The 23,319-nt window shown below is 37.0% G+C and overlaps 1 protein-coding gene across 6 annotated transcripts in view; it reads right to left on the bottom strand.

Annotated features, from left to right (window-relative positions):
- The window catches only part of CADM1 (cell adhesion molecule 1), a 352,507-nt gene that overhangs the window by 57,237 nt on the left and 271,951 nt on the right, over positions 1-23,319 (bottom strand). For all 6 annotated transcript variants that reach the window (XM_054592571.1, XM_054592570.1, XM_054592572.1 and 3 more), the window contains 2 exons: positions 8,557-8,703; positions 6,645-6,797 (listed from right to left, as the gene is read on the bottom strand). In XM_054592571.1, the coding sequence (XP_054448546.1) occupies positions 6,645-6,797; positions 8,557-8,703 (300 nt within the window). The remainder of the gene's footprint in view (positions 1-6,644; positions 6,798-8,556; positions 8,704-23,319) is intronic.

A 23,319-nucleotide genomic window follows, 5' to 3' on the forward strand; every position in this document is an offset into this window, starting at 1 on the left:
TATTCTAAATAATTCTAAGTAAATATTCTAAATCGAAGGCTCTCAATTTTGGAAAATCAAAGGTGAAAAAGACTATTAAGGGGTTGCAAGTAGTTTTATGAACCTATGCACCCCAATGTTCATAGCAGCACAATTTACAATAGCTAAGTGTTGGAAGCAGCCTAAATGCCCATCAATAGATGATTGAATAAAAAAATTATGGTACATTTACACAATGGAATACTATGCAGCAGAAAGAAAAAAAGAACTACTACACTTCGCAACAGCATGGATGGAACTAGAGACAATTATGCTAAGTGAAATAATGGTAGTTCTCCTGGTCTCAAGAGTTATAGTATGCAGGTCTAGTTCTTTTTGACCATCTGAATAAAAAGCTAATGACACATATCACTATAAACCCGCAAATCACAGAATAAGGACATGGATCAGAACAAGAAAATGCTGTTAGGCTTTGTAAGTGATGATAAACCATATTTCAATGAATATTTATGTTTTGGGGGCACGTGTTGTCTTTTCGCCCCAGGGGGCAAAAGGCAAATACCCTATGATCTCACCTATAAGTGGAATCTAACCAACAAAACAAAGATGCAAGGAAAATAAGACCAGCAACACTGAAAGGAAAAAGAAACCAACAGAACAAGAGGGAAAGAGGGAGGGGTGAGCGGGGGAAAAGGAAGGGAAGGGGCAAGTCAAGGAACATATAGCAAGGACTCACGGACAAAGCCAAAGTGGGGAAGGATTGAGGGAGGGAGAGGGAGGAGGGGGGCAGGGGAAAGTGGTAGGGGGAAGACGGAGAGAAATGTATTTGAAAAAAAAAAAATCACTCTTCTCTAAGCATATTAAGCATATATGTAACAAAACCGAAAAAATATTTTGGGGCTAAAATGTTGAATATCAAACCAAGAGTGTCTATGATGTGATGATGAAGAGGGCACGTTATCTTTTATGAAACTGAGTTGACAAACTTCATGTGAGGTTGCAAGCTTACCTCACGACTGAGCTTCTTGAAATAAAAATCAGTAAGAATACTGAATTCAATAGAATGAATCTAAGAATATGCTCCGCAACCACCATGAATAAGCAAAGACAGTTCTGAGACTTATGATTAATAAGTTTCTCAACTCAGAAGAGAAACAAGAAATTAAATATGTATAAACATGCCATCCTGACGATCAAGTTGAATAATAAATCTGATACTGCTTCAATAAATTATGGGATTAAACCACGTATTTGGGGTTTCTAACTGTTCTAACCCAATGTGAAAATTCTGCCCACAGGAAGGCTTTTACACTGAATTAAAGCAGGTGAAAACATCTATAGAGAACAATGGAAAAGTCAAAGTAAAATCATTTGCTGCTTATGATTCTCAGCAAGATAGTGTGGTGGTGGTGGTGGTGGTGGTGGTGGTGGTGGTGGTGAGGTGTAGCTATTAGAGCAAAGCAGGCCTCTTCTTTGTTCCCTGTGAAAGAGAAAAATAGGACATTTGCTCAATTGAATGTGTTGCTAAAGTGATACGGCCCAAATGAGTACTACCCTAGCTTATTTGAAGAAAAATAAGCATAAAGAGAGATAGTCTACTTTCCAGTTTGGAGCTGCACATCTGCCAGCACTTCAGGAGACACAGAACAGCAGTTATAAAAATAAACAGGAGAAGTTCAGTGAGCTGTTTCCTAAAAATCGTTCATTCTTGCTAGATGACAGTCGGGTAGGTTATAGATTTTCATCACATGTATCTAGATAGTTGGTAGGGAATATAGTGAGACAAGATATTTAGGACCAACAAATACTATGAATTATGAATACAGTATAATAGGAATATTAAAAAAATGCTGTTGTTTATGCAAATGTCAGAGGAAAAGACTGTCCAAGACTAAAGGTAGTATCTTGGTGACCTATGAGGAACAGAATAAGAGATAATAAAAAGGAAACAAGGACTAAAAAAACCAGGAATGTCCTCCTCACAAATGTAGAAATGAAAGTCAAACAATATCCAGGCAAAAATAAAGTGATGAAAATAATTTCTGATGTTGACATATACATTGATTCCCAGTGGAAAATGTAATTGATGGGATATTCAAGGAAGGTGGGCCCCCTTACGATATTGAAAGGAAAGCAAACAGCTAAAGCTACTGTAACACACACGGCTCACTTCCCTGGAAAATACTACAGAATGGGGTAGTTCAGGTTCCAGTGTGCATGCAGAACTCTGGGGAAAATGCAGTGAAGGTCACTTTGTGGTAACCTGGGAATCTTCTTGATGGGAACAGATCCAAGGAATTGTTAAAAGGTTCCAGCATGTATCACTGTCGTGTCTCAAAGGCATTTAGTCTCAAACACAGTCTTTGTCAGATACTTGTTTTTTGTGTGTTGCTGGGTATTTTTCCTTCATTCTCTCCTTTTTACATGCTGAGCCTGAAGGCATCTTAGCTTTCCTCATCACCTCCACTAGCTATTCATGTTCAGTGGTATTTCTTAGTGGAGGAAGTCTTTATTCTCTCCACAAGATTGAGATGGTTGTAAAGATGATGGCATGTTCTCTCCACATTATCAATATTGCAGGCTGGTTGAAAGTAAGGAATTAGAAAGGGGTAGATAGAAATAAGGGCAGAGGAAAATTTACAAATGTCTGTTAGACTTTGTTTAGGAGCTGACAGAGTGACTGGCAGCAAGAAAGTCCTTGTCTGGATTACCTATTGTTTAGTATTATCCATGTTGCTGCTTCTTTTTTTCTTTTTTTTCGCAACAGATATTAAGTTGACCTTTGAACATCACAAGTTTGAACTATGTGGGTCCAATTATTGCAGAGTTTTTTCAATAAATACTGTAAATATATTTTCTCTTCCTTATGATTTTCTTAATAATATTTTCTTTTCTCTGGCTTATCTTATTGTAAAAATAGAGTATATAATATATTTAACATACAAAATATGTGTTAATGGACTGGTTTGTGTTAAACTTGGGGGGGATTCTGAAGTTCTGTGTGGATTTTTGACTGCAAGGGGGCTGGCTGCCATTCACCCTCTAATAGGGTCGGCTATGCTCTAAAGCTCCCTAACCCTTCAGGGTGATTCCTGTAACAATGCTAATTCCCAGGATTATGTTCATGAAGAGCTGAAGTCATCTTTAACTTTATGGCTACGGTAAACAGGAGGAAAACTTTAAAAGTCTTGGAAAATAGGGCCAGTGTAGAAAAAGACTTGTTTATTGTTGGGAAGAACATCCTGAGAAGTAATTGAATAATTTTTTTCCAAGTCTATAAATAGTTTTCTCAAGATTGTGACCAATATTTCTGATCTTTACTAAGATTAGAAAAAACAGTCAAGTATAGTAGGAATTGTTTAGCTTTAAAATTTTAATAAAATTTGATAATGTGAATCCTAGTGGTTTATATTGACATTAGTTACAAAGTTGACTTCTCTCAGTTTTTTCTTTTTTTTAGGGCAAGAAAGCTTTGGAAAATACAAATGAAGTGATTTAAATACATCTTTCCAGGAAAAGGGAGTTGAATAAGAAAATCTTAAAGTTTATTTTGATCTATTAATTCTACCCTATTTTCCCTTTAACTTCATAATGCCTACTCTAATACAAAAGGGATCAGTAAAGTATGAAAATCCATTTATAAAAAATGAATTAAAACTGCTACTAACCAGAGAATACACTTATACATGGTCCACAAAACAGTCACATTTGGTAAAAACTGCCTGCAGCCATTAATGGAAATAACCAAAGAAATATCTAAGGAAGTGCAGAGATGAAAACCTGAATGAAAATCACACAGAAGGAAATAACAGAAAATAGCAAAGAAATGTCAATGTTCTTCTTAGCTAACCTCAAATCTATAAGAGTGCTAATTATAAACATTACACCTACAACATTTAAAAAAAATCAGCAATCTCAAGATGAGTCACCTTAATTACAACAAAAGAGGAGTCTAAAAGCTCCTCAGTACGTGAAATCTCACTCTAAGACCCTTTAAAATAATCAGTTTCTCCTGTTCCTGGAATCTTGAGAGTGAACACCAATCTTGGGAGGACAGGAGTGTAATAATATTAGTGACTATTATCAGTAACTATATTAATCTTAAAGCAGTGTATTTTCTCTCTCTTTCATCTGCTCTGATGAACAGCAGTATAAAGAGAGTCCCTACACTGTGAATTGGAGAAAGAAATGCATGCAAAGTATTATAGGAGAATTTTCCATTTTTACATGGGTAAGAAAATAAACGTAATAGTAACTAACAAATACCCATCTTTATGTCATATAATTATGCTGAATTTTTTGCTGAATGCTTCAAACAACTGATAGACACAGCACTAAAATGAGCGTTTTCAATCTATCAAGAAGTAGGACAGCTGGGTAGGTACATAGAGAGTCCTTTTCTGAGGACTGTGGATAGAAATGAAGATACTACTTTTCATTCATTATACTTTCTCAAAATTCTAAACCTTAGGAGAAAGGTTTGAATATATATCACTGGAAATTGTCAGATTTTGGAATATGACATACTCAAACGCTTATGACAACAATTTTACTCAATCAAGAAATCCTACAGTAAATTCAATAGAAAAAATATCAAATGAATGCATAATATCTGCAAAAAGAGCACCTACTAATATTACTTTCAAGTATATTTAAGTTAATGCTTCTGTACAATATAAGGAGGAACCTATTACTTCTAGAATAATCAGACCACCAAAAGGATTCCAGGTACAATGCCTATCAAAAGTCTAATGCTGGCATGCTGATTCCCAAGGGCTGGGTATACTCAGTCAAACTGGCCCAATCCAGTGGGCCAGGAAACGAATGTACCAGAGTCTGGAAACAGACAGGCAAGGTCTGCTTGCCAATGGCCAGATATACTCCTGAAAACAAAAGATGTGCATCTTCAGGGATAATATCTTAAAACAGCAGTATTCAGGATTTTACTGAAAATAACCTAGACTAGAAGATGCAAAGGTTATGAGACAGAATACTAAACTCTGTTTCAAAGTCTGTGATTCTTGATTCTTACTGTGTGTTTTGTACCTGGGAAAGATGACTGACCTCTGTTATTACCATTTCTATCTTTGAAATAAAGATAATCCTACTTAAAGGTATATGTAATAAACCATTCTGAAAATTCAAAATTCCTTAAGTACCTTCAATTTTATTGCCGCCACTTTTCTGGAAAAGCCATAAACAATGGTGGGGCAATAGGAGGATGGTTAAGTTCAAGTCTTTGAAGCTAATGACTTATACCAGTAAGCAAATAGTGTTTTCAAACACTTCTGTACAGGTAGGAGGACAGAAAATGTCAAATGCATGCTTATGATTTTGGTACATTTGCAAAATACAAAAAATAATCCCAGCAAACACTTCCATGCTTACTATTACTGCAGATTTGACATAGATTAAAGTCAAAATCAGACAAACATGAACAACTGAATGCTGCCATCATTAAATAGAGACCACATTAGAAGTTGCATGGACAGACTTGAAACATGACTTTCTAAAATCAGTATTTCTCTTACCAAGAATATACATATAAGCAGTAGAAACATGTTTTAATTTAATGAATAAAAATATTTCCCCTTTTACAGCTGTGTTTAAGTAAAGTAATGAGGCAGTAGCTGAATATGTACACCCATAAATACATATATGGTCACACACACCAAGCAAAAACGTCCTTCATATTTATCTTTCCTCTTTAATCTTCATATCATTACACCAAAAAGCTGCAGTCTGCCGCCTCAGATAGACATTGATTCATCATCTTCCTGAAGGTGTGAATCAGAGAGCTTGCCTCGTGCTGTAGTATACGTCCTTGAAAACTCAGTTTCAAAAATCCCAATCAGCTGATATTATGCACTGGAGTATAAGTTTGTCTGGAAGGGGACTAATTCAGACCGCCTTCAACACAGGGATATCTGCTATCTCAAAATACACATACAGAAGCCTGGCTACTGGGATTTTGCTGAAAGTCATAATTTGGTGATCAGAAACAAAGACTCTGAATTCTCTAGAGGTGTCCCTAGCAGCCCGTCAACAGTCCTTGCTTATTATAGTCCTTGCCTTTTTTTTCCAGAAGCCATTAATTCTTTTATGTCCAATGGTTGCAATTTGTGGCAAAGTATGTGTTCATGAGATATGATTTTTACAGCATGATTCTACAGTATAAGTAATAAACAAAGAAATAAGTAAAGCTAAAGAAAAGGAGGTCAACAATATAAAATGAGATGTAACTCAGAAGAAAAATTCATTAAACAGGTTTCATAACAAATCTCTGCTATGGGGTACAGTTGTGATAGCCTGTCTCCACCTCCCCTGCACAGAAAGAAAAAAAAATCTCTAGTAGTTAGAAGCAATGACATTTCACATGGTGAGTGATTCATTTGAGGGTTCTAAATTCTCTTGATCTTTGCTTCTGAAGACTGAGGTTTGAAACCCAAGAGCAGGTGGAATCTATTAAGACTGCTGATCGCCATTTCTTAGAGTGTTTAGTAAAAGAGGCTATTTAAAAAATTCACAAGATGGGTGGTGATTCTTCCTAAAACAAGTTTGAATAGTAAATTTTACCATGAACCTTCTCCCTGCTGCTAGAAGCCATCTGGTAGTAAGAGCCATCCCACTTGATTTCCCAGGACAAGCCCCCATGGGTTTCTTACCCAGGACTGTGATTGTGGTATAACTTTCCTGTGGGGGGTCAGTGTAGAGCTGGCAAAAATATCTTCCTTCATCAGAAATTGAGACATTTGTCAATGATACTTTGAGTTCACTGCTAGAAAAATTCAGCAACTGAAACCTGCTGTCCTTCAAAGCTGTAAAACAAAACACAGAGTTTGTGACTGTGAGAAAGACGACGGACAGTCTATTTTCCTTACCCAGGTGAGTAAAATGTCAGGTGACTAGAAAGGCAGCTAAGGAGTAAAAACACTAAGTCTTTCTGCACCTGTTGGCTAAGTACCCTTTGTACTTCCTGAATTACCATTTTGGACTTCTGTAAATAAACATACTGACAAATAACCCTGTCCAAATAGAACACATATACAGGCTCCAGCACAAATAATGCGCACTTTATATTACAAAATCTTTTATTATGAAGTCATAAGCCTGTAATTCTGTAACTAACAATGTCACACTCAAGCACACCATATAACATTTTAGGTGAAATGTTCAAATTAAAACTATAAATTATTACACCTATATTCTTACCCTACCAACCACACTCAAACAGACATTACTTGTGCTGGACCCTGTAGATGGGTGCATTTTACACACATGCATACATACGCATGCACCCTCTGCCACAATTCCAAGTGCTGTCAATTTTCAGCCCTTATTCATAAATGGTTTTGGATTTTCTATTGGAGATAGGTAAAATGAAAAGAGAAGGAAAAGGTGGGCCTGCAGTCCCCTTTGGGCACTAGAGGTTCAGGAAGTAGGACTTACAGGATTTTAAACTGTCTCTAAAAATCTGAGGTCTTAAAAACAACAGTGGTTCCAAATTAAGAGAGAAAACCAAAAATTCATTATTAGTTTCAAGTCAAAATGAAAATCATAAAATAACTATAAAAATTAATTCCATTTAATTTGGATGTATCTTTGTATTTGATGCTACTCGATATGATTTGAGGTTGGAACTGCCAAAAGTACACGACCAAGGGCCCACAGAGCCTTCCTCAGCACAGTCAGCCTCCCAGGAAGAAGCTGATTAGGCATGAGGTGGAGAGTCAGAGTCACCACAAAAACAATGTATGTGGACTGATTTATTTATTTATTTTTTATCAAATATTCACTTTTAAAGTCCTTACATTAATTTTGGCAAAGGCTAGATTAATACATCATAAAAAAATTTAAGAATGAGAAACTGTCTTCTTTTTTATCCTCCTTTATCCTCTTAAATTTTCTTTAGGTTTATCAGCTTTCCCAGGTCATGAATATAATGAGGTGAGAATGGAGACAAGGCGGCAAAAGGGACATGCTCAATACCTGTTTTAGTTAGGCACCAATTCTCTCAGATAAATTTTCAAAAGATCTGATTCTTGTTCCTGACAAGCCTCGACACCCATATGAACCATTACTGGGATACAGAATTAAGTTTCAATTATTCACTTTGGCAATATTACGTTTGGGAAGATTTTAGCCTGGACACCTCCATATACCAGAGGTGCTATGGTGTCAGGAGATTTGGTTTTGTCTGTACAGGTACAGATTGCCTTGAATATTTCAGTCTTCAAACCAAACAGATTACCTTTCAGAATGCTATATTTTCCTTCCCTTCCCTTACTTGAGTTGTTTGTGTCAGCTAAGTATTTGGGACTCACTTGCAATTCACCTTGATTTACTACAGCCAATTCCTATTGCAAAGCAAGACTGCCTTACTTTTAAAAGGGACCATTCAAGGTTTCTATTAAGTAGAAAGATTATGATTGCATGTCTCTTCTTCCCTCTGAAGAATTGACTAACCTTTAAGCATCTAACATTAAATTTTAAAAAAAGAACCTTGGCAATCTCTTTTTCTAAACAACATGTAGGAAAAAAAAGTTGCCATCTAATACTATAGAGATGGAAACTTACGCCTGAAGTCCCTGAAATAAATGGTCTGCCTGTTGGGATTCAGTAGTTGAATTACAGAGTCATCACTCTTATTGACTTGGCAGCTGATGGTTGCAACTTCTCCCTCGATAACTGTCACGTCTTTCGTAAACAAATTCTGTCCATCACCTTAAAAAAGGAGAAAAAAGTCAGAAAAAATTTCTGTCAATTAAAATTTGGTTAATAGAACTAATCAAAATGAGAAACAGGAAGCATGTCAGATAATGGAAACCAGTAGCAACATGTGATAAGGCTCACATATCTCTCTCTAAAGTCCACAGAATGAGTCTATTAATCCAAGATAGATCTAGGAACAAAGACAGCCAAGCCTGGAATCGACATGCTCTCAGCATTGTGATGCCGACGTCGCAGCCTCCAGTATTTTGTACTAGCTGAGCAGTGTGTGGAGAGAGAGAGAAAGGTCAGAATACTGGCTTTTAGGAGGAGCTCCAGCTGTCACATGTGGAGGGGTGATATGTATACTCAACCTCAGCTCACATGCCCTTGAGCTAAGCTATTTGGTCACCTCACAAAAAACTCAAGGGACTACTTAATAGAAGTGGGAAGGACACACCAGTAAATAATCTTGTCTCGTTAGTGGATGTCGGCATTCCCAATGTACAGTAGACCTGCTATCCACAGGGGATGCACTCCAAGACCCCTGTAGATGCCTGAAACCAGGGATAATAGCAAACCCTATATATACTATGTTTTTTCCTATACGTATCTACCTATAATGTTTAATTTATAAATTGGTCACAGTGTAAGGTTAACGGCAATAATAATAAAGTGGAGTGATTATAACAATATATAGTTGGCTCTTGAACAACATGGGGGTTAGGGGCACCAACCACCCATGCAGTCGAAAATCCATGTACAACACTTGACTCCCCCAGAATGTAATCCTGTTGACCAGGGAAGCCTTACCGATCCTACAAACTATGTAGTAACACATATTTTGTATTTTCTGTGTATTTATATATGTGTGGATATATTATATACTGTAGTCTTACAATAAAGCAAGCTAGAGGAAAGAAAATGCTATTAAGAAAATCATAAGGAAAATACATTTATAGAACTCTATGTATTTATTGAAAAAAATTCACATATTAGTGAGCCCATGAAGTTCAAACCCTTGTTGTTCAAGGGTCAGCTGTACTGTTAATAAAAGTTATATGAATGTAGTCTCTCTCTCTTTCCTGTTCTCTCTCCTAGTTTTTACATTTTTCCATCCAAACCTAGTCCTGAATTTGTTTGACCATCTCTTACTTGCAATAAATGGCTTGGTGTTGTTCGTTGCAAGAGTTCCCTTGCTGTTTGGCTCATTGCTTTCTGGCACAACATGTTGCAATCAATCAAAACATGGTTTCCCTTCAAATCTTCCACCCAGAAATTTAATGCCCTTTCCATCTTAACTAAGCGCTCTACATGTATTGTGACCATAACTTTTGCACTTTGAGGTGCAACAACAAAACTAGCATAAACATCTTTTTTCTTCTTCACAATTTCAAGGATAGATTTGTTCTTGCCGCAGAACTTAGCAACCTCATCATAGAGTTCTTTTTTTCTTTCCTTATTACATCAAGAAGTTTCACCTTTTCACTTAAAGGAGGCACTTTACGGCTTCTCTTTGGCATATCTGAATTGCCAGCATCCCTATTCTTGGGCTTGGGGGCCATTATTAAGTAAAATAAAGGTGACTTGGACACACTGTTGATAGTGTAACAGTCAATCTGACAACTGACAACAGCTACTAAGTGACTAACAGGAAGGGAGCATCTAGTGTAGAGCTGGTGGACACCGGGATGATTCACATCCTGGGTGAGACAGAGCGGGACAACATGAGATTTCATCATGCCTATCAGAACTGCTTATAATTTAAAACTGATGAATTGTTTATTTCTGGAATCTTCCATCTCATATTCTCTGACTACAGTCGACTGTGAGTAGCTGAAACTGCGGAAAGTGAAACCAAGGATAAAGGGCTTCTACTGTATAGGCAGTTCAGCTTTTTTATTGCGTGGGAATGAGAACCTAGTCAACTATAATTCTTTGGAATCTTAATAAAATCCTGGGAAGACTTACAGTTCAGTTTCTTATTCTGCTCTCAGAAACATACACCTTGATTTACCCAAAGTCTCTGGCAGTATTGAACCATTTAGAAACCTCTTTCAGAACATGTCAAAAAGTCAAGGCTTTCAGGTCCACTGATACAAGGCTTATCTCTAGATCTGCTTTAGTTCATTGCTTCTAACCTTAGTGATAGTGGTCAGGGCCCCTCATATATGTCCTAAATGCTCCACAGCACAGGCAGGAGGAGAGAAGAGTTCAATTCAAAAGCAAAAGATGAAGCAATTATCAAGTGTCCAATTCTGTACCTGGCATAGCAGGAGATACAGAAGAATAAGACATCATTCTAGCTTTTTAAAAGCTGCAATGTGGCTGAAAACTGATACCTAATCCCCACATACAGAACCAAAAGTGTAGTATAGGCAATAGCTATAATGGTCAATTATAGGGAAGAGGGAGAGAGAGATTGCTTTTGAGCTGTATGATCTCAGGTAAATCTTTTGAAGATCTTGGGCCAGTTTCTCATGTGCAAAATGGTATGGTAATTAAAAGCTATCTCAGAGCTGTTGAGAGAGTTAAGATAGATATATATAAAACATTTAGCACTGAATAAATGCTTCTCATAAAACTGAATAAATGGTAGCTGCTATCATCATTACAATCACCATCATTTCTCTAGATATCAAACGCAAACATGTGTTGGGAGTAGGGCGGATACAAGATTGAAGGCTCAGTGTCCCTGCTCTCAAGGAGCTCCCATATGTCAACTCAGCACAGCTAATTCACTTCCTTAAGAAACTGTCACATTAAGAAACGAAAGTCAAAGATAAATATTATTCTTTTAAAAATTAGACAGCATAAGTAGAGATGCAATTAGAATAAATGAAGGATTTCCACCTGCTATCATATTTCTGCTGAAGGATCCTTTTTGGCAAGACACAGTGGGAAAGTGTGAGGAGGAGTGTCTAAGACAGCTTTCAGCCAAATTCACCTCGAAATAAGCTAGCCTCTGGTAGAGGATTAGGAAAGAGGAAACTAGAGGGATAAGGAAGAAATTATTAGAGCCCTGACAAACAATAATTCTTGGTGCTTCAGGTATAAACTAGAAGGAAACACAACCTTGAGATCTCTGATCCAGGGAATTAACCTGAGTGTGAGAACACAGGCCCACAGGGTTTATAGTGAATGAAAGGATACATCTGCCCTAGCCTGATCCAGCAGTGCAAACTTAGTGGACTGAGCGGTGTTATAGAATAATAACAAAGAGAAAAAGAGATCACAACCAAAGAAGGGATGCTTCTTTTCCTTGGTAGATTCCTGTGGCAAACACAGAATTCAGAACCCAGATGAAGGGTGCGGTTTATTCCGAGAGTTGAGAAAAGAAAAAGGAAAAGGGAATTCCTGCCAATCAAGTAAGTGTTTCAAGGTGGTTTTCTTGGCCCAGGTAAAAGTATGTACAGAAAGGAAAATACTATTATTTCCTTCGGGTAACCCAATCTAGTAAGAAAATGAAGGAAAAATTTAACTACACGATTCAAATGCTCTAACTGTTTCAAGTCATGGGATTTGCTTTGAGGAGATTAGAACGCCAAACTGGGTCTACTGGGTTGTGAGGGAGATTACTTCTATCTGAAGGAAGTCTATTAGCAACACAAATGAGAATCTTCCATTTACAAAAGGAAGATAGGGTGACAGACTTTAATCCCTGCAACATAAACCAAGGCCTTGGAGATACTGCTGTCTTGCAACTACTGTGACTATGTAAAACCAGCTGCAATTCAATTATGCTGTTAATTGAATAGCTCCTGTGGAAATAACTACATACTTTTAGTCTTTACTTGGAATCCTAGCACATTCTGAGTAGCACTCTCTATTCATATTCTGGCTATAAAATATCTGCACAGGGGATGAGAGCAGGGAGGAGTTGACTATGATTTTGCGTTTTAAGCAATGAAGGGGCTTTTTGTTTGTTTTTTTAAAAGCCAAACATTCTTAATTATTACTTATAATTAAGTAATATAAGACCAGATCACCTCAATGTGTCATTATGGAACAAATCATTCAGGTAAAATATTGGCCATCTGCAAATGTCAGCCCTCACTGTGTTCTGGCACATAATGTGCTCTGCAAATCCATGGTGGTATCATCATTATTAGTGGGTTATTTTTTGAAATTTCTAAGGCCAATCTGAAATTCTGTGTTTCAGAAAATGACAATTCCTAGCTATGTTAACATGGTCACAACACTAACGCCAAAAAATTGTAAGTGATAATGAAATATTTTGCTGAAAGATATCTAACTCCTTGGCTGATGACAATAGTCCAAGGATGTCACTCTGTAAAAATCACCAATAAATTATACGGGTCAACCGGACAGCAGTTACATTAAACAGAGTTCCATACTTTGAGGCGCCATAAGATAGCTGAAATGGAATAATAATGACCTATTTATTTGAGGCAAAGGAAGTGAATGACAGTGATGAAAATATATGTATGTCAGTACTCTTAACTGCCTGAAGCCTTTATGTAAAAATAATTTTTGCTCACATCCTCAAATATTTCTTCCAAACAGAAGGGTGCACTGTGACTTGATAAATTTCCCCTTGAAATAGATGGCAATTAAGTTGTTACAAAACACATTTTGATGTGTAGCAGAAGGGTACAAACAGGCAACTTTGGTGCCTTTCTTAAATAATTCACTTCAAAAACCTTTCCGATTTTCTAAAACTTAATTAACAGATACAATGTCAAGTCAGAAATAACACATGTTCTGCGCAAAGAAAAGCAAGTCGGTACAATATACCATAGTCATTAAATAAGACTGTTAATAGAGCAAGGTAATTTATTTTAAAGGGTGGAACAATGTCTGACATGTATAGACATTTTTGACTGCTAATTGGTATATTCAGATGAGGTTTATGAGACAGAATCAAACAAAATTTTAATTGATATGAGCCTCTGTACTCCCTATAACTTCCCTATTTGCCCCACAATTTCTAAAAATAAAACTTGGGCATTGGAGAAGCCCATTCACTCACAGGCAAGTCTCAATCGTAAACTAGAAGTCACTGGGACATTCATTATAAGAAAGAGATAACATAATATCTAAAAAGGATAAAATTTATGTTGATGGTTAGAAAGGACCATTTCAAGGTGAGTTGGTTAGGACTGGAGTGAAGTTGGGGGTGTAGCTGGCTCATAAATCCCTTATTAATTCAATCTTCAATTGGCTTAACTCATGGATTCTTTCCTGAAACACCATTTCGTTATGAACTCTAGTTAAATGATATTATATGAAACACTAGCATTGATCGGAATCTATTCAGTCAACAATATGGCTGGCCGCCTTAAGGTGTGATGGGGCAAATTTTAAAGCAAGAAGCCCAAAATGAGAAATGGCATTCTCATACATGGGGAAGTGAGGAAGGGAACAAAGGTTTATCCAGCACTAGATGCTTTGCATACTTTCCCTTCTCAAACTCCTGGAGTTTTCAATATCCCTACTTTAAAGATCAAGAACCTGAGGCACAGAGATTTTTTTAAATCTTCACCCAATGATATATTTTTATTGTTTTAGAGAGAGAAAGGGACACACACACACACACACACACACACACACACCCCGCCCCCAATGTGGGAGAGAAACATCACGGTTGCCTCCTGTACGTGCCACAGCCAGGGACCAAACCCGCAACCTAGACACATGCCCTGTCTGGAATTGAACCTGCAACCTTTTGGTGTACCAGACAATGCTCCAACCAACTGAGACACCTAGCCAGGGCATTTTAATAAGTTGCCTAATGTAATTCAGCCAAGTGGCCGAGCCGGTGTTTAAACCCAGTTCTATCAGCTTTTCCAGCCAATACAGTTTGTACTTTTTAACCAGCCAACACCAGGATTTGTTGCCAAGGTTCTACTGGCTCTGTCTTGGAAAATTTACTTGTTTTTAAAGAGGGTTATTTCCCTATTAGCAACTTCTGATTTTTTTAATTTCCATAATTTATACAGAACACAATTACACACTTAAAAATGAGAGAGAAACTGTACTGAATGTAAAACACCTTGTTTACTACTGCTTCCTTCTTTCAGCACTCAGCACACTTTGCCCCTAGAGAATACCTATATTACCAGTGCATGGCGGGCATTTGCCAACACCAAGAGCTTGAGCCCCGCTGCCTGGCTGTTATTAAATACAGCACTTCATTTACACCAGAGGCGTCTCTGTAGTCAAGTCTATGATAAAAGGGCAAGTCACAGTTAGATCAGGATTAGGTTTATACAATGGCAACTATGTAAACTCTTACTGACACTGAGGAGCACCAATGACTCTTAACTGGGAAGGCAGTTTGCCCAGAGAAAGAGCAAATAAAGTCCCTGACCTACTCTTTCAGCAGAAAAATCATATTAGGAAAACTGTTCTTTTTCACTTCTGTGGTGTGGAAGTCTGAACCTAACATTTAATCAGCGCAATCAGGTTGTCTAAATAGGTATAGTCAAACCAAAAATACAGATTCATCCTCCTGATGATCAGTGTTGTCATTAATTTTTAAAAGCCACAAGAGTTTTTGAAATTTTAGACTAATTAAAGGCTCAGGGTTATTAATTCTTTCCCTCCAAGAGGTATCTAAGTTAAGACTTTACATAGTCAAAAAACTTGCATGTTTTCGAAAACCTTATTTTCTATTGTTATGCGAGCCATCTGTGTCTTCAAGCTTCAAATGAGTTTTCACCCATTCTCATTTCTGTTGGATCCCATTTTTACAACCACCGTTAGTTACAACCCCAACTTGAGAGAACATTCTTACTCAAATCAAACTATCACCAATAGAGGCACTATAATTCCTGTTAACATTTGGAGAGCTAGAACTAGAAGTGAATACATTTCAGGGGGAAAAAAAAAATTAAGATTCTGTTGAACCCCAGAGGGAAAAATCTTTTTAACTGCCTATGTTCCCTCAAGTCAACGTAAAGACAGTGTTCACTACAAATCATTAACAAAGCCATTAAGATTTGATTTCTATCTAAGCAATTATTGTCAGCATATTTTGTACATTTCCTTTAAAAGGCTCAATCCTATCTTTCAATTCATTAAACTGTTCGCTGAATTTACAGAGTTTTATATCAAATCAGAAACCTATTTGAATTAATAAGAATTACAGTAAAAGTAATTTGAAAATAAATCATTTGAAGTTCAAGCCACAAAAGCTTTTGATGAAGTTAGTCCCATTTAAATATTACAGTAATATTTGTAGTCATCTAATGTGCAGACAAGAGACAGTGAGAACCAGTGTCCAAAAAGAAGGGCCCATCAACCATGGATTAAGGTTAAGGGTGAGACCTCTTCAACATAAATATAGCTCTGTATTTCAAAGAGAGGCAAAACTTCAACCTTTGTGAATACCTGAATATTTATTTAAAAATCAAAAGCATTCAATCCGTCTGCTGTTTACAAAGCTCCTCTCAACCTTTGTGATCTTCATCCATGTTTTGCTATCCCAAACAGCAAAGTTGAACATGTTGATTGTCTGCTCCAAGGAGGTCTATTTGATGGTCAAAATAATGAAAGCAAATCACATAGCTCACAAGCCTAGAGTTAAAATAAACTAAGCCAACTCAACAAATAACTGAGGAGGCAAGAGTAAGTGACATTGACCAAAACATTTGTGTCACCTTCTTTTTCATAAAACCCTTATGGAATCCAGGGAGGAGATATGCCTAAAATCTCATGGCAAGTGAGTGGCACAGCCAAAAGTAGAGGCCACATCTCCTAATGGGTCATCCAGGTACTTCTATTCTTGGCTATACTAACTAACATTTATTGATTTGTTTCTAATTACAACAGCAATATTTTTATTTATTTTTTTAATAAAAAGCTTTGTTTTATATGTAGTATTTGTAACACTATGGCATGGAAATGGTCAGGATCTCCTAAGTGTCTCCTATAATACGGTAACTGTTATGTCACTTGAGCTTAGGGAAAGAACAAAGTATTGAATTTAATCTAATCTCCTTTCATAATCAGTCAAAGCTGGGGCAAATTTTTCAACAGCAAGTTGAAGAGTAATACCTCTGTGCTGTTTTTTTCTTCAATTAAAATTGTTGAAGTCCCCTGAATACAAAACAAAAAATATCATCTGACACGACATTAAGTTTTTCATGAATATTCTGTATACACATTCTTGTTTAGTTGACTAATGGCAAATTAACGTTCTCTATTTTAGCTTAAACACATACTATAGGTATGTTTGATTAGCACTGAATTCCAGAAGCTGATTACTATGCATGCTTTGATTATGTAATTACATAATAGAGTATAATGGCTCCTTTGGAGTCATTATGATCTATATGGCAAACATGTTTCAGTTTTGCTATAGTTTAAATACTCGTTGAGATGACAGCTCACAACAAGGCTCCACTTTTCAGTCTTATCAGCTAAATGGGCATTTTCCCATTCCATCCTAACATCTTCGTGACACCAATTAAGGCCTATTGTGTCAAGCTGCACACACTTTTGAGAAAGCCCCTTTGTTTTCTTGGCATTCAAAAAAAGGACATTAATTTTAAAAGCTGTATTAAGCAAAAGTCTTGGTTAAAAAAAAAAAAGCTGAAATTCCATCCTTCATCCACCCTTTGAAAGGTCTGCAGGGAATCACATCTAGTTCATTAATCACTGTTCAGACAACCACAAGGGGGTTAAAGATGGAATTTCACCTTTAACTCCAAAATGCACATGAGGGGAGAAAAGCCAAGAATACTGATGCTTACAGTGATGGCTCACCACTATGCATTCAGCTCAGGGTCTAAGAGAACATCAACCACACCAAGTTATAAAAAGGTCCAGTTCTTCAAATCTTGTGTCTTGCAATATCCCTTACATTCTGCAGCTCCTTTTGAAAGAGATAGTTATGAAATAGCACAGCCAGATTTCACCTTTATAGTTCCCCAACTTAGTCTTTTATGAATCTAAGGCCAACAAAACTTACCCAGTGAAGAGATTTTTGTTAATTCCACTGTCAACTAATAAAGTGGAAAGGTAGTCAGGTTTAAAAACAGGACACAAGTTATTGTAAAGAATGATGTCAAGTTTCTTTCGTGTCCATGGCATTCCTTAATCTTATACTATTTTATCTGCAAGAAGAGCTGTTTCTTCTTTTCTCTTCCAAAAGAATGAGCCCTTATTCCATGCCAAACCAAAGGTGACCTGAGTCTTAACTTTAAGGCGAATAAGCATCAGGCTGTTTTCACCTTTGTGTTTGTTGGTTTTCAACATTAAGGCTGAAGAAGGGGGGTCAAGCACAGTCCAGCTTGTGTTTACATATAGGATGAGTACCTATTTTGTGAAAGAAAACATTGATTAGATGTGTGAAAAATCTTCTCAAGGAAAACTGTGACAAAAGAAAGTTGTTATGGCATCTGTGCCTGTGCTATTTCAATTTTATCCATCACATTAGCCTCCTTCCTTTTGAAAGACTCTGAGCTCAATAGGACTTTTAATCAGTGCCCGAAGCACTCAAGGGGCCAAACAATTGTGATGCTTAAGGTCTGAGCCGCATGATCTCCTAAAATGCAGAGGTGCAATCCCAGCTGGAGAATGTTTGTGGTGAGTGGCACCTATCCACTAAACAAGATCTGAATTTGTTTTTTTATTAAAATTCACTTATCAAAGAAGCGAAGGGTAGTAAAAGAAACAAGCATATAAAAATAAACCATAAAAGATAATGATAACCACTAAATCTGTTTGCTCTTACCAGTGAAAGGTAAAAATCCCAGACTTTTTTCTCCTCTCACTCCTTTTCAGAACTGGACAGGTTCCATGGCCTTTTTGTTCATCAAAAAGAGAGGTTTTTTTGGTTTGTTTGTTTGTTTGTTTGTTTGTTTTTTGAGAGAAGATAGCCTAACCCTGAAGGAAAACTCCCTCCAGTGGACAGGTTTTATGAGAATTAAAAGGGAGAGGAAAAAATAGAGTCCTTTCAAAAGTAGAAAAGTCACAGTTTTATTTGCTTGTGAGAAAGCATTGAAATCACCTTGTAGAAAAGTCATTTTAAGCCTGTTAAATCTGCTTCGAGGCTCTTGGGAGAAAGGGGGCTCAAAAAATATTAATTAAAAAAGAACCACAGTCATCCACCTAGGACTTTAGAGGAGAACAATCTGAAGACAGAGGCTTCTTATAAAACTAATTGTGTTGGCAGAGCAAGTAGTTTCTTCTCAGCGGTTTGATGCCAGGTCATGGCACAAGAAGAATAGGGAACAGTTGTAGAAGGAGCCTGCCTCAGTAGCAATTCAAAGCTGGGTGGTGTCCAGCATTTCAAAATACATTGTTTCTTTTAGACAAAATGTGCTGAAGGCCACTGGCTGATCTTCTGCATCAACTTCTGGGAAGAAATTTGTATGCTAAAAGGGACGAGTTGTGCAGCTATGAGGTGGTAGCTGACAAAACACAGAATCTCGCACCATCCAGTGTGGTGGTCATGGGCCCCAGTTAGCTTAAGCCTGGGATAATGCGGGTCTAACAATTTCAATGCACATATCAAGATAACTGCACTTCCCAAATCACAAGCTATTAATAACTAAAACACAAAGCTTACATGATGATAGCTCAACACACATATTAAAATACTTGAAAACCACAAAGAAAGATACAAATATTAGGCTCTATTATTCTCATAAAGACCTAAGTGCATGTGGACTTTGCTCAATCCCCAGAGTTTTTAGTAGCCATATCATTTATTATACACTATTGCTGACTTCTGTTGAGCTCTCACTCTGTAAGCACATATAATGTTGTCTTTTCTAACTAAATGAAAAGAAAAAGTTTAGATTTCAAGTGATGGAGATGGTTGACGGTCTCTGCTGTGGTCACTGACTTAACTGATTCTTCTCAGTTCCCCTACGTCATAAGTGTAATAGAGATGCAGACTGTTTACAATACTTGCTGCTACTAATTGCTCCTCTAGATTTTATTTTTTTACCATTGAATTGCCTTACACCCTCAATCTCAAGTCTCACTGGAGATGGCACATGAATTTCCCTTTGTTTTTACGCCCCGCTTTTAAGTATTCAATTTAATATCAACCCCCCTTTGACAAGAGGTACCATGATTAAAAGGGTTACTTTTTGTTTCAGCTTACTAAAAGCTGATTTTATTTTTCTTTGCATTTGCCTCCAGGGTGTTAAAAGACTAACAATTAGTATAAGATATTTAAAATCACAAGGCTATATAACATGTAATAATAATTACTATACACAGGGAAGAAAAGGGAAGTGACTGCTTTCTCCTACCTCTGGAGACAAGAGAAACAAATTATTGATTTTCCAAAGCATTCATGGTTATTTTAATGTTTTTAATATAAAAAAAGTTTTTGGAGGGGACATTACTTTAATCATCTGCATGGTAACAATAGCTAATATATTTAAAAATGTTTTCTCTGTGCCAGGTGCTATGTTCCATTTTTTACATTATCTTATTTAATCTTCATAACAATCTCATGTGGTTCAATATCTTATCATCATCCCCATTATACAGTTGAGAAAACTGAAATTTAAAAAGGTTAAGTATGTTGGAGCAAATATCTGAACCTACGTCTATTTAAGTCTAGATCTGTTGCTATTAACAATCTTACTATATTGATGGGCTTTACAATGCTAAAAGGACAGAGAGAAACTAATGGAAAAATCTATTATATCTCATTTCTATGATTTGGGAATAAAACTTAAGTACTACTCTTAGCATTTAAAGGAATTTGAAGCCTATCAGCAATCAGGATGTTCCAATATGCAGCACTGATAAAATTAGCTCTATAACCAGAGTCTAAATACTGGGCCTTTGCTCTTTACAGAAAAGCTGTCTGTTCTGCCAAATGATCTGAACTCAAAAGGCCACTCAACTCCAACTTCAGGCATTTACAGTATCTGCGTCAAGAGCATTCATTAGTATTGACAATCCATGTGACTTGAAAGTTGGCTCTAATAGCACTCTCTCGCTGCATCTCCTTGTTCATTTTTCCTGCCAACAAGAGCCATTGAAAACCTTCCAAATATAAAGCTTAGAGCTGACAGGACAAGCAAGTAAGAATATCAGTTGGAACACATCAGATATGGACTGAGAGTGAATGTCAGCTTCAACTAACATTACTGCAGAAACAGAAGACAGCGAAAGGGGAGGGGAGAGATGTTTCATATTCTTATTCTAGAGAGTATTACGAATGTGTGTAATGTGGTTTGCTCAAGAAACAGCTGTACATCCATGATAATCATCATGCTGAATAATGCTGCAACATTCAACTTCCCCTCAATGCTGGCTGTCACACCTCCGACCAGGAAGCTGAGTACCTTTGGACTATTGCATGAAATGACAATTTCTTGGCTAGAAAACGGGGTCCCATGACTAAGGATGTCGTTTTGATACGTTATCCCCTCTATCACCTGTCAGTCATAGAGCAAGTGGTGATTTTTTTAAACTCCAGGATCTTGAGTTGCTGGATTCTGGGGAGAAACACAAGAGTTGAAAAGCTCTTTTAAAACCAGAGTTTGATGAAGGGATTGCACGTGGAGAGTGGCCAAAGGAGACTCCAGATTCTACTCTCACGATTGCCGAGTCTCCAGTACAAAGCTTGGGTTGGTGACGTGTGCACCAGAACTATCCAAATTGGTGCCACTAAAAATAACTTAGTATCTTCTGAGTGTGGCTTGCTGATGAATTATCACTGAAATTAGAAATATATAAGAACATTACTTTTGCCTTGTTTTTCACTTGTAAGAGGGCATCTAAGGAAAAATGAGACTATCAGACTTGGAGAACAGGAAGTTGTACTGCAGTTCTGAGTTTACCAGTGGTGAAACTGAGAAAACTGAAAACCTGAATTGGTTTTAACATTTTGAAAAGGTTATATGGTATCTCTCCTCTAGGGTTTATTATGAGGATCAAGTGAGGAAATATGTGTAACAGTATTTTTTAAACTCCAGCAATGCTAAGTAAAGGATATAATCTTCTCTTCCTCCAACTGCATCAACATCATCACTGTCTACATGTAGCCTCTATCTATAGTAGTAGGACCTTCCTATAACCTTCCAAAATCTGCTGGAATTTTTTAATTTCAGAGCTTTAGTTACTATTCTTTTCATTCTAAGGCTAACTAAAAAGCACAGAGGAAATTAAAACATTTTCATCACTCATACTTAACTGTAAATTAAAGCCATCATAACCTTGAAAAGTATAAGGTGATTAGCAGATGTAGGCAGAGGACTGGACATTTGAAATTAGGTTCAATCTAGAGGAGTAAAGATACAAGTTATTTTCTGGCATTCCCTCCTATAAATAAAGGGCCACAATTAGTATAGAGAAGAATCTCCATGTTCTAAGGATGTGAAGAGTTACCAGTATTACATTAATGACATAATATACCATTCTCTCTGGAAAATCTCAACAATGAACACCTCAGATACCTAGCTAGCCTTGGGAGGGAATGCGACACCCCCACAAAAGGGAGCTTTCCCTGTAACTGAATCTCCCTCTGAAGGCCAAAATTAAAATGAAACGAAATAGAACAAAAATCATTCCCACAAAGCTTGTTGACTTCCCCACTCTTTTTGTCACATGCTCCTATACAGGTAGGATACCACAAGTTAATGAAATATGCTGGACCATTTGGCCCTTGTCTAAACAACCTCAGCCCGTTAGGCTTGTGCGTGTTCTCTGCTGCTTCCCTTCAACGCAGGCTGTCACTTCTCAGAAGTGATCCCTTCCTTTATTATTAAGTGCAAGAGCTCTGAGAAAGGTGTTGAGACCTTTCCAGATTACTAATGAGCTCCTGGGTGTGTCCAGGATGTTGGAGGTCTCTAGAAACCTAACCTTCACTAAGTGGTGTGCTACTGGGGCATGAGGGGGTGTAATTTTGCCGCTTTGTGTGACACCGGAGTAAAGAAAAGTGCACAAACAAAATTTGATTAATATTTGGTTTAGTTTGACAATTATGTAATTTGACACCAATAGCTATTTTCTTAGGTAAAAATAAACTTTTGAATGTAGGAAGCAAATCAATAAAAAATTGGCGACTGACATTAATTTGTTATTGACATTAACATTTTATGTCATTTTTATTTATCAAACCCACCTATTACTACTCTATTTATAAAAGCATGGAAAGTGACCATGGAGGAATTCCTCCTATTCACCCTGCAGGACCCAGCTCAAAGTCATTCACTCGCTTTCTCTGTGACGCTCTGATGTCTCCCCAGGTGTTTAGACTTTTGCTCCACCATGTGCTGCACTTGTCTTTGTCTCAGCATTCACAACTTGGATAGTTCTTTGATCATTCATTTGTAGGGTTATTTTCTTCTCTGGATTTTGATCTGGGTTCAAATGGTAGCACTTCCAGTTATTAGCTAAACCCTGGAATAGTTATTTAAGCTCTGTAAGCCTCAGGTTTCTCCCATGTAAAATGTATACAAAAACATCTCTCACTAGGATATTTTGTGCACGAATGTGATAATCGGTGTATTTGTACTGCAGGAGAGCTGGCACAGAAGGTTGTGTGCCCACAAAATACTTATTATTATAATTATTGAGAACAGTCTGCTATGTTCTTCATCTTTGTATTCCCAAAGCATAATTCACTGTAAGCTTCTAAAGAAAAGTGTTTAATAAATGCTTGTTGAATAAAGTTACTCAATGAAGGGC

The sequence above is a fragment of the Pteronotus mesoamericanus genome, unplaced genomic scaffold (assembly GCF_021234165.1).
Source record: "Pteronotus mesoamericanus isolate MK-2021 breed Mesoamerican mustached bat unplaced genomic scaffold, CSHL_Meso_final scaffold_36, whole genome shotgun sequence".
NCBI lineage: Eukaryota > Metazoa > Chordata > Mammalia > Chiroptera > Mormoopidae > Pteronotus > Pteronotus mesoamericanus.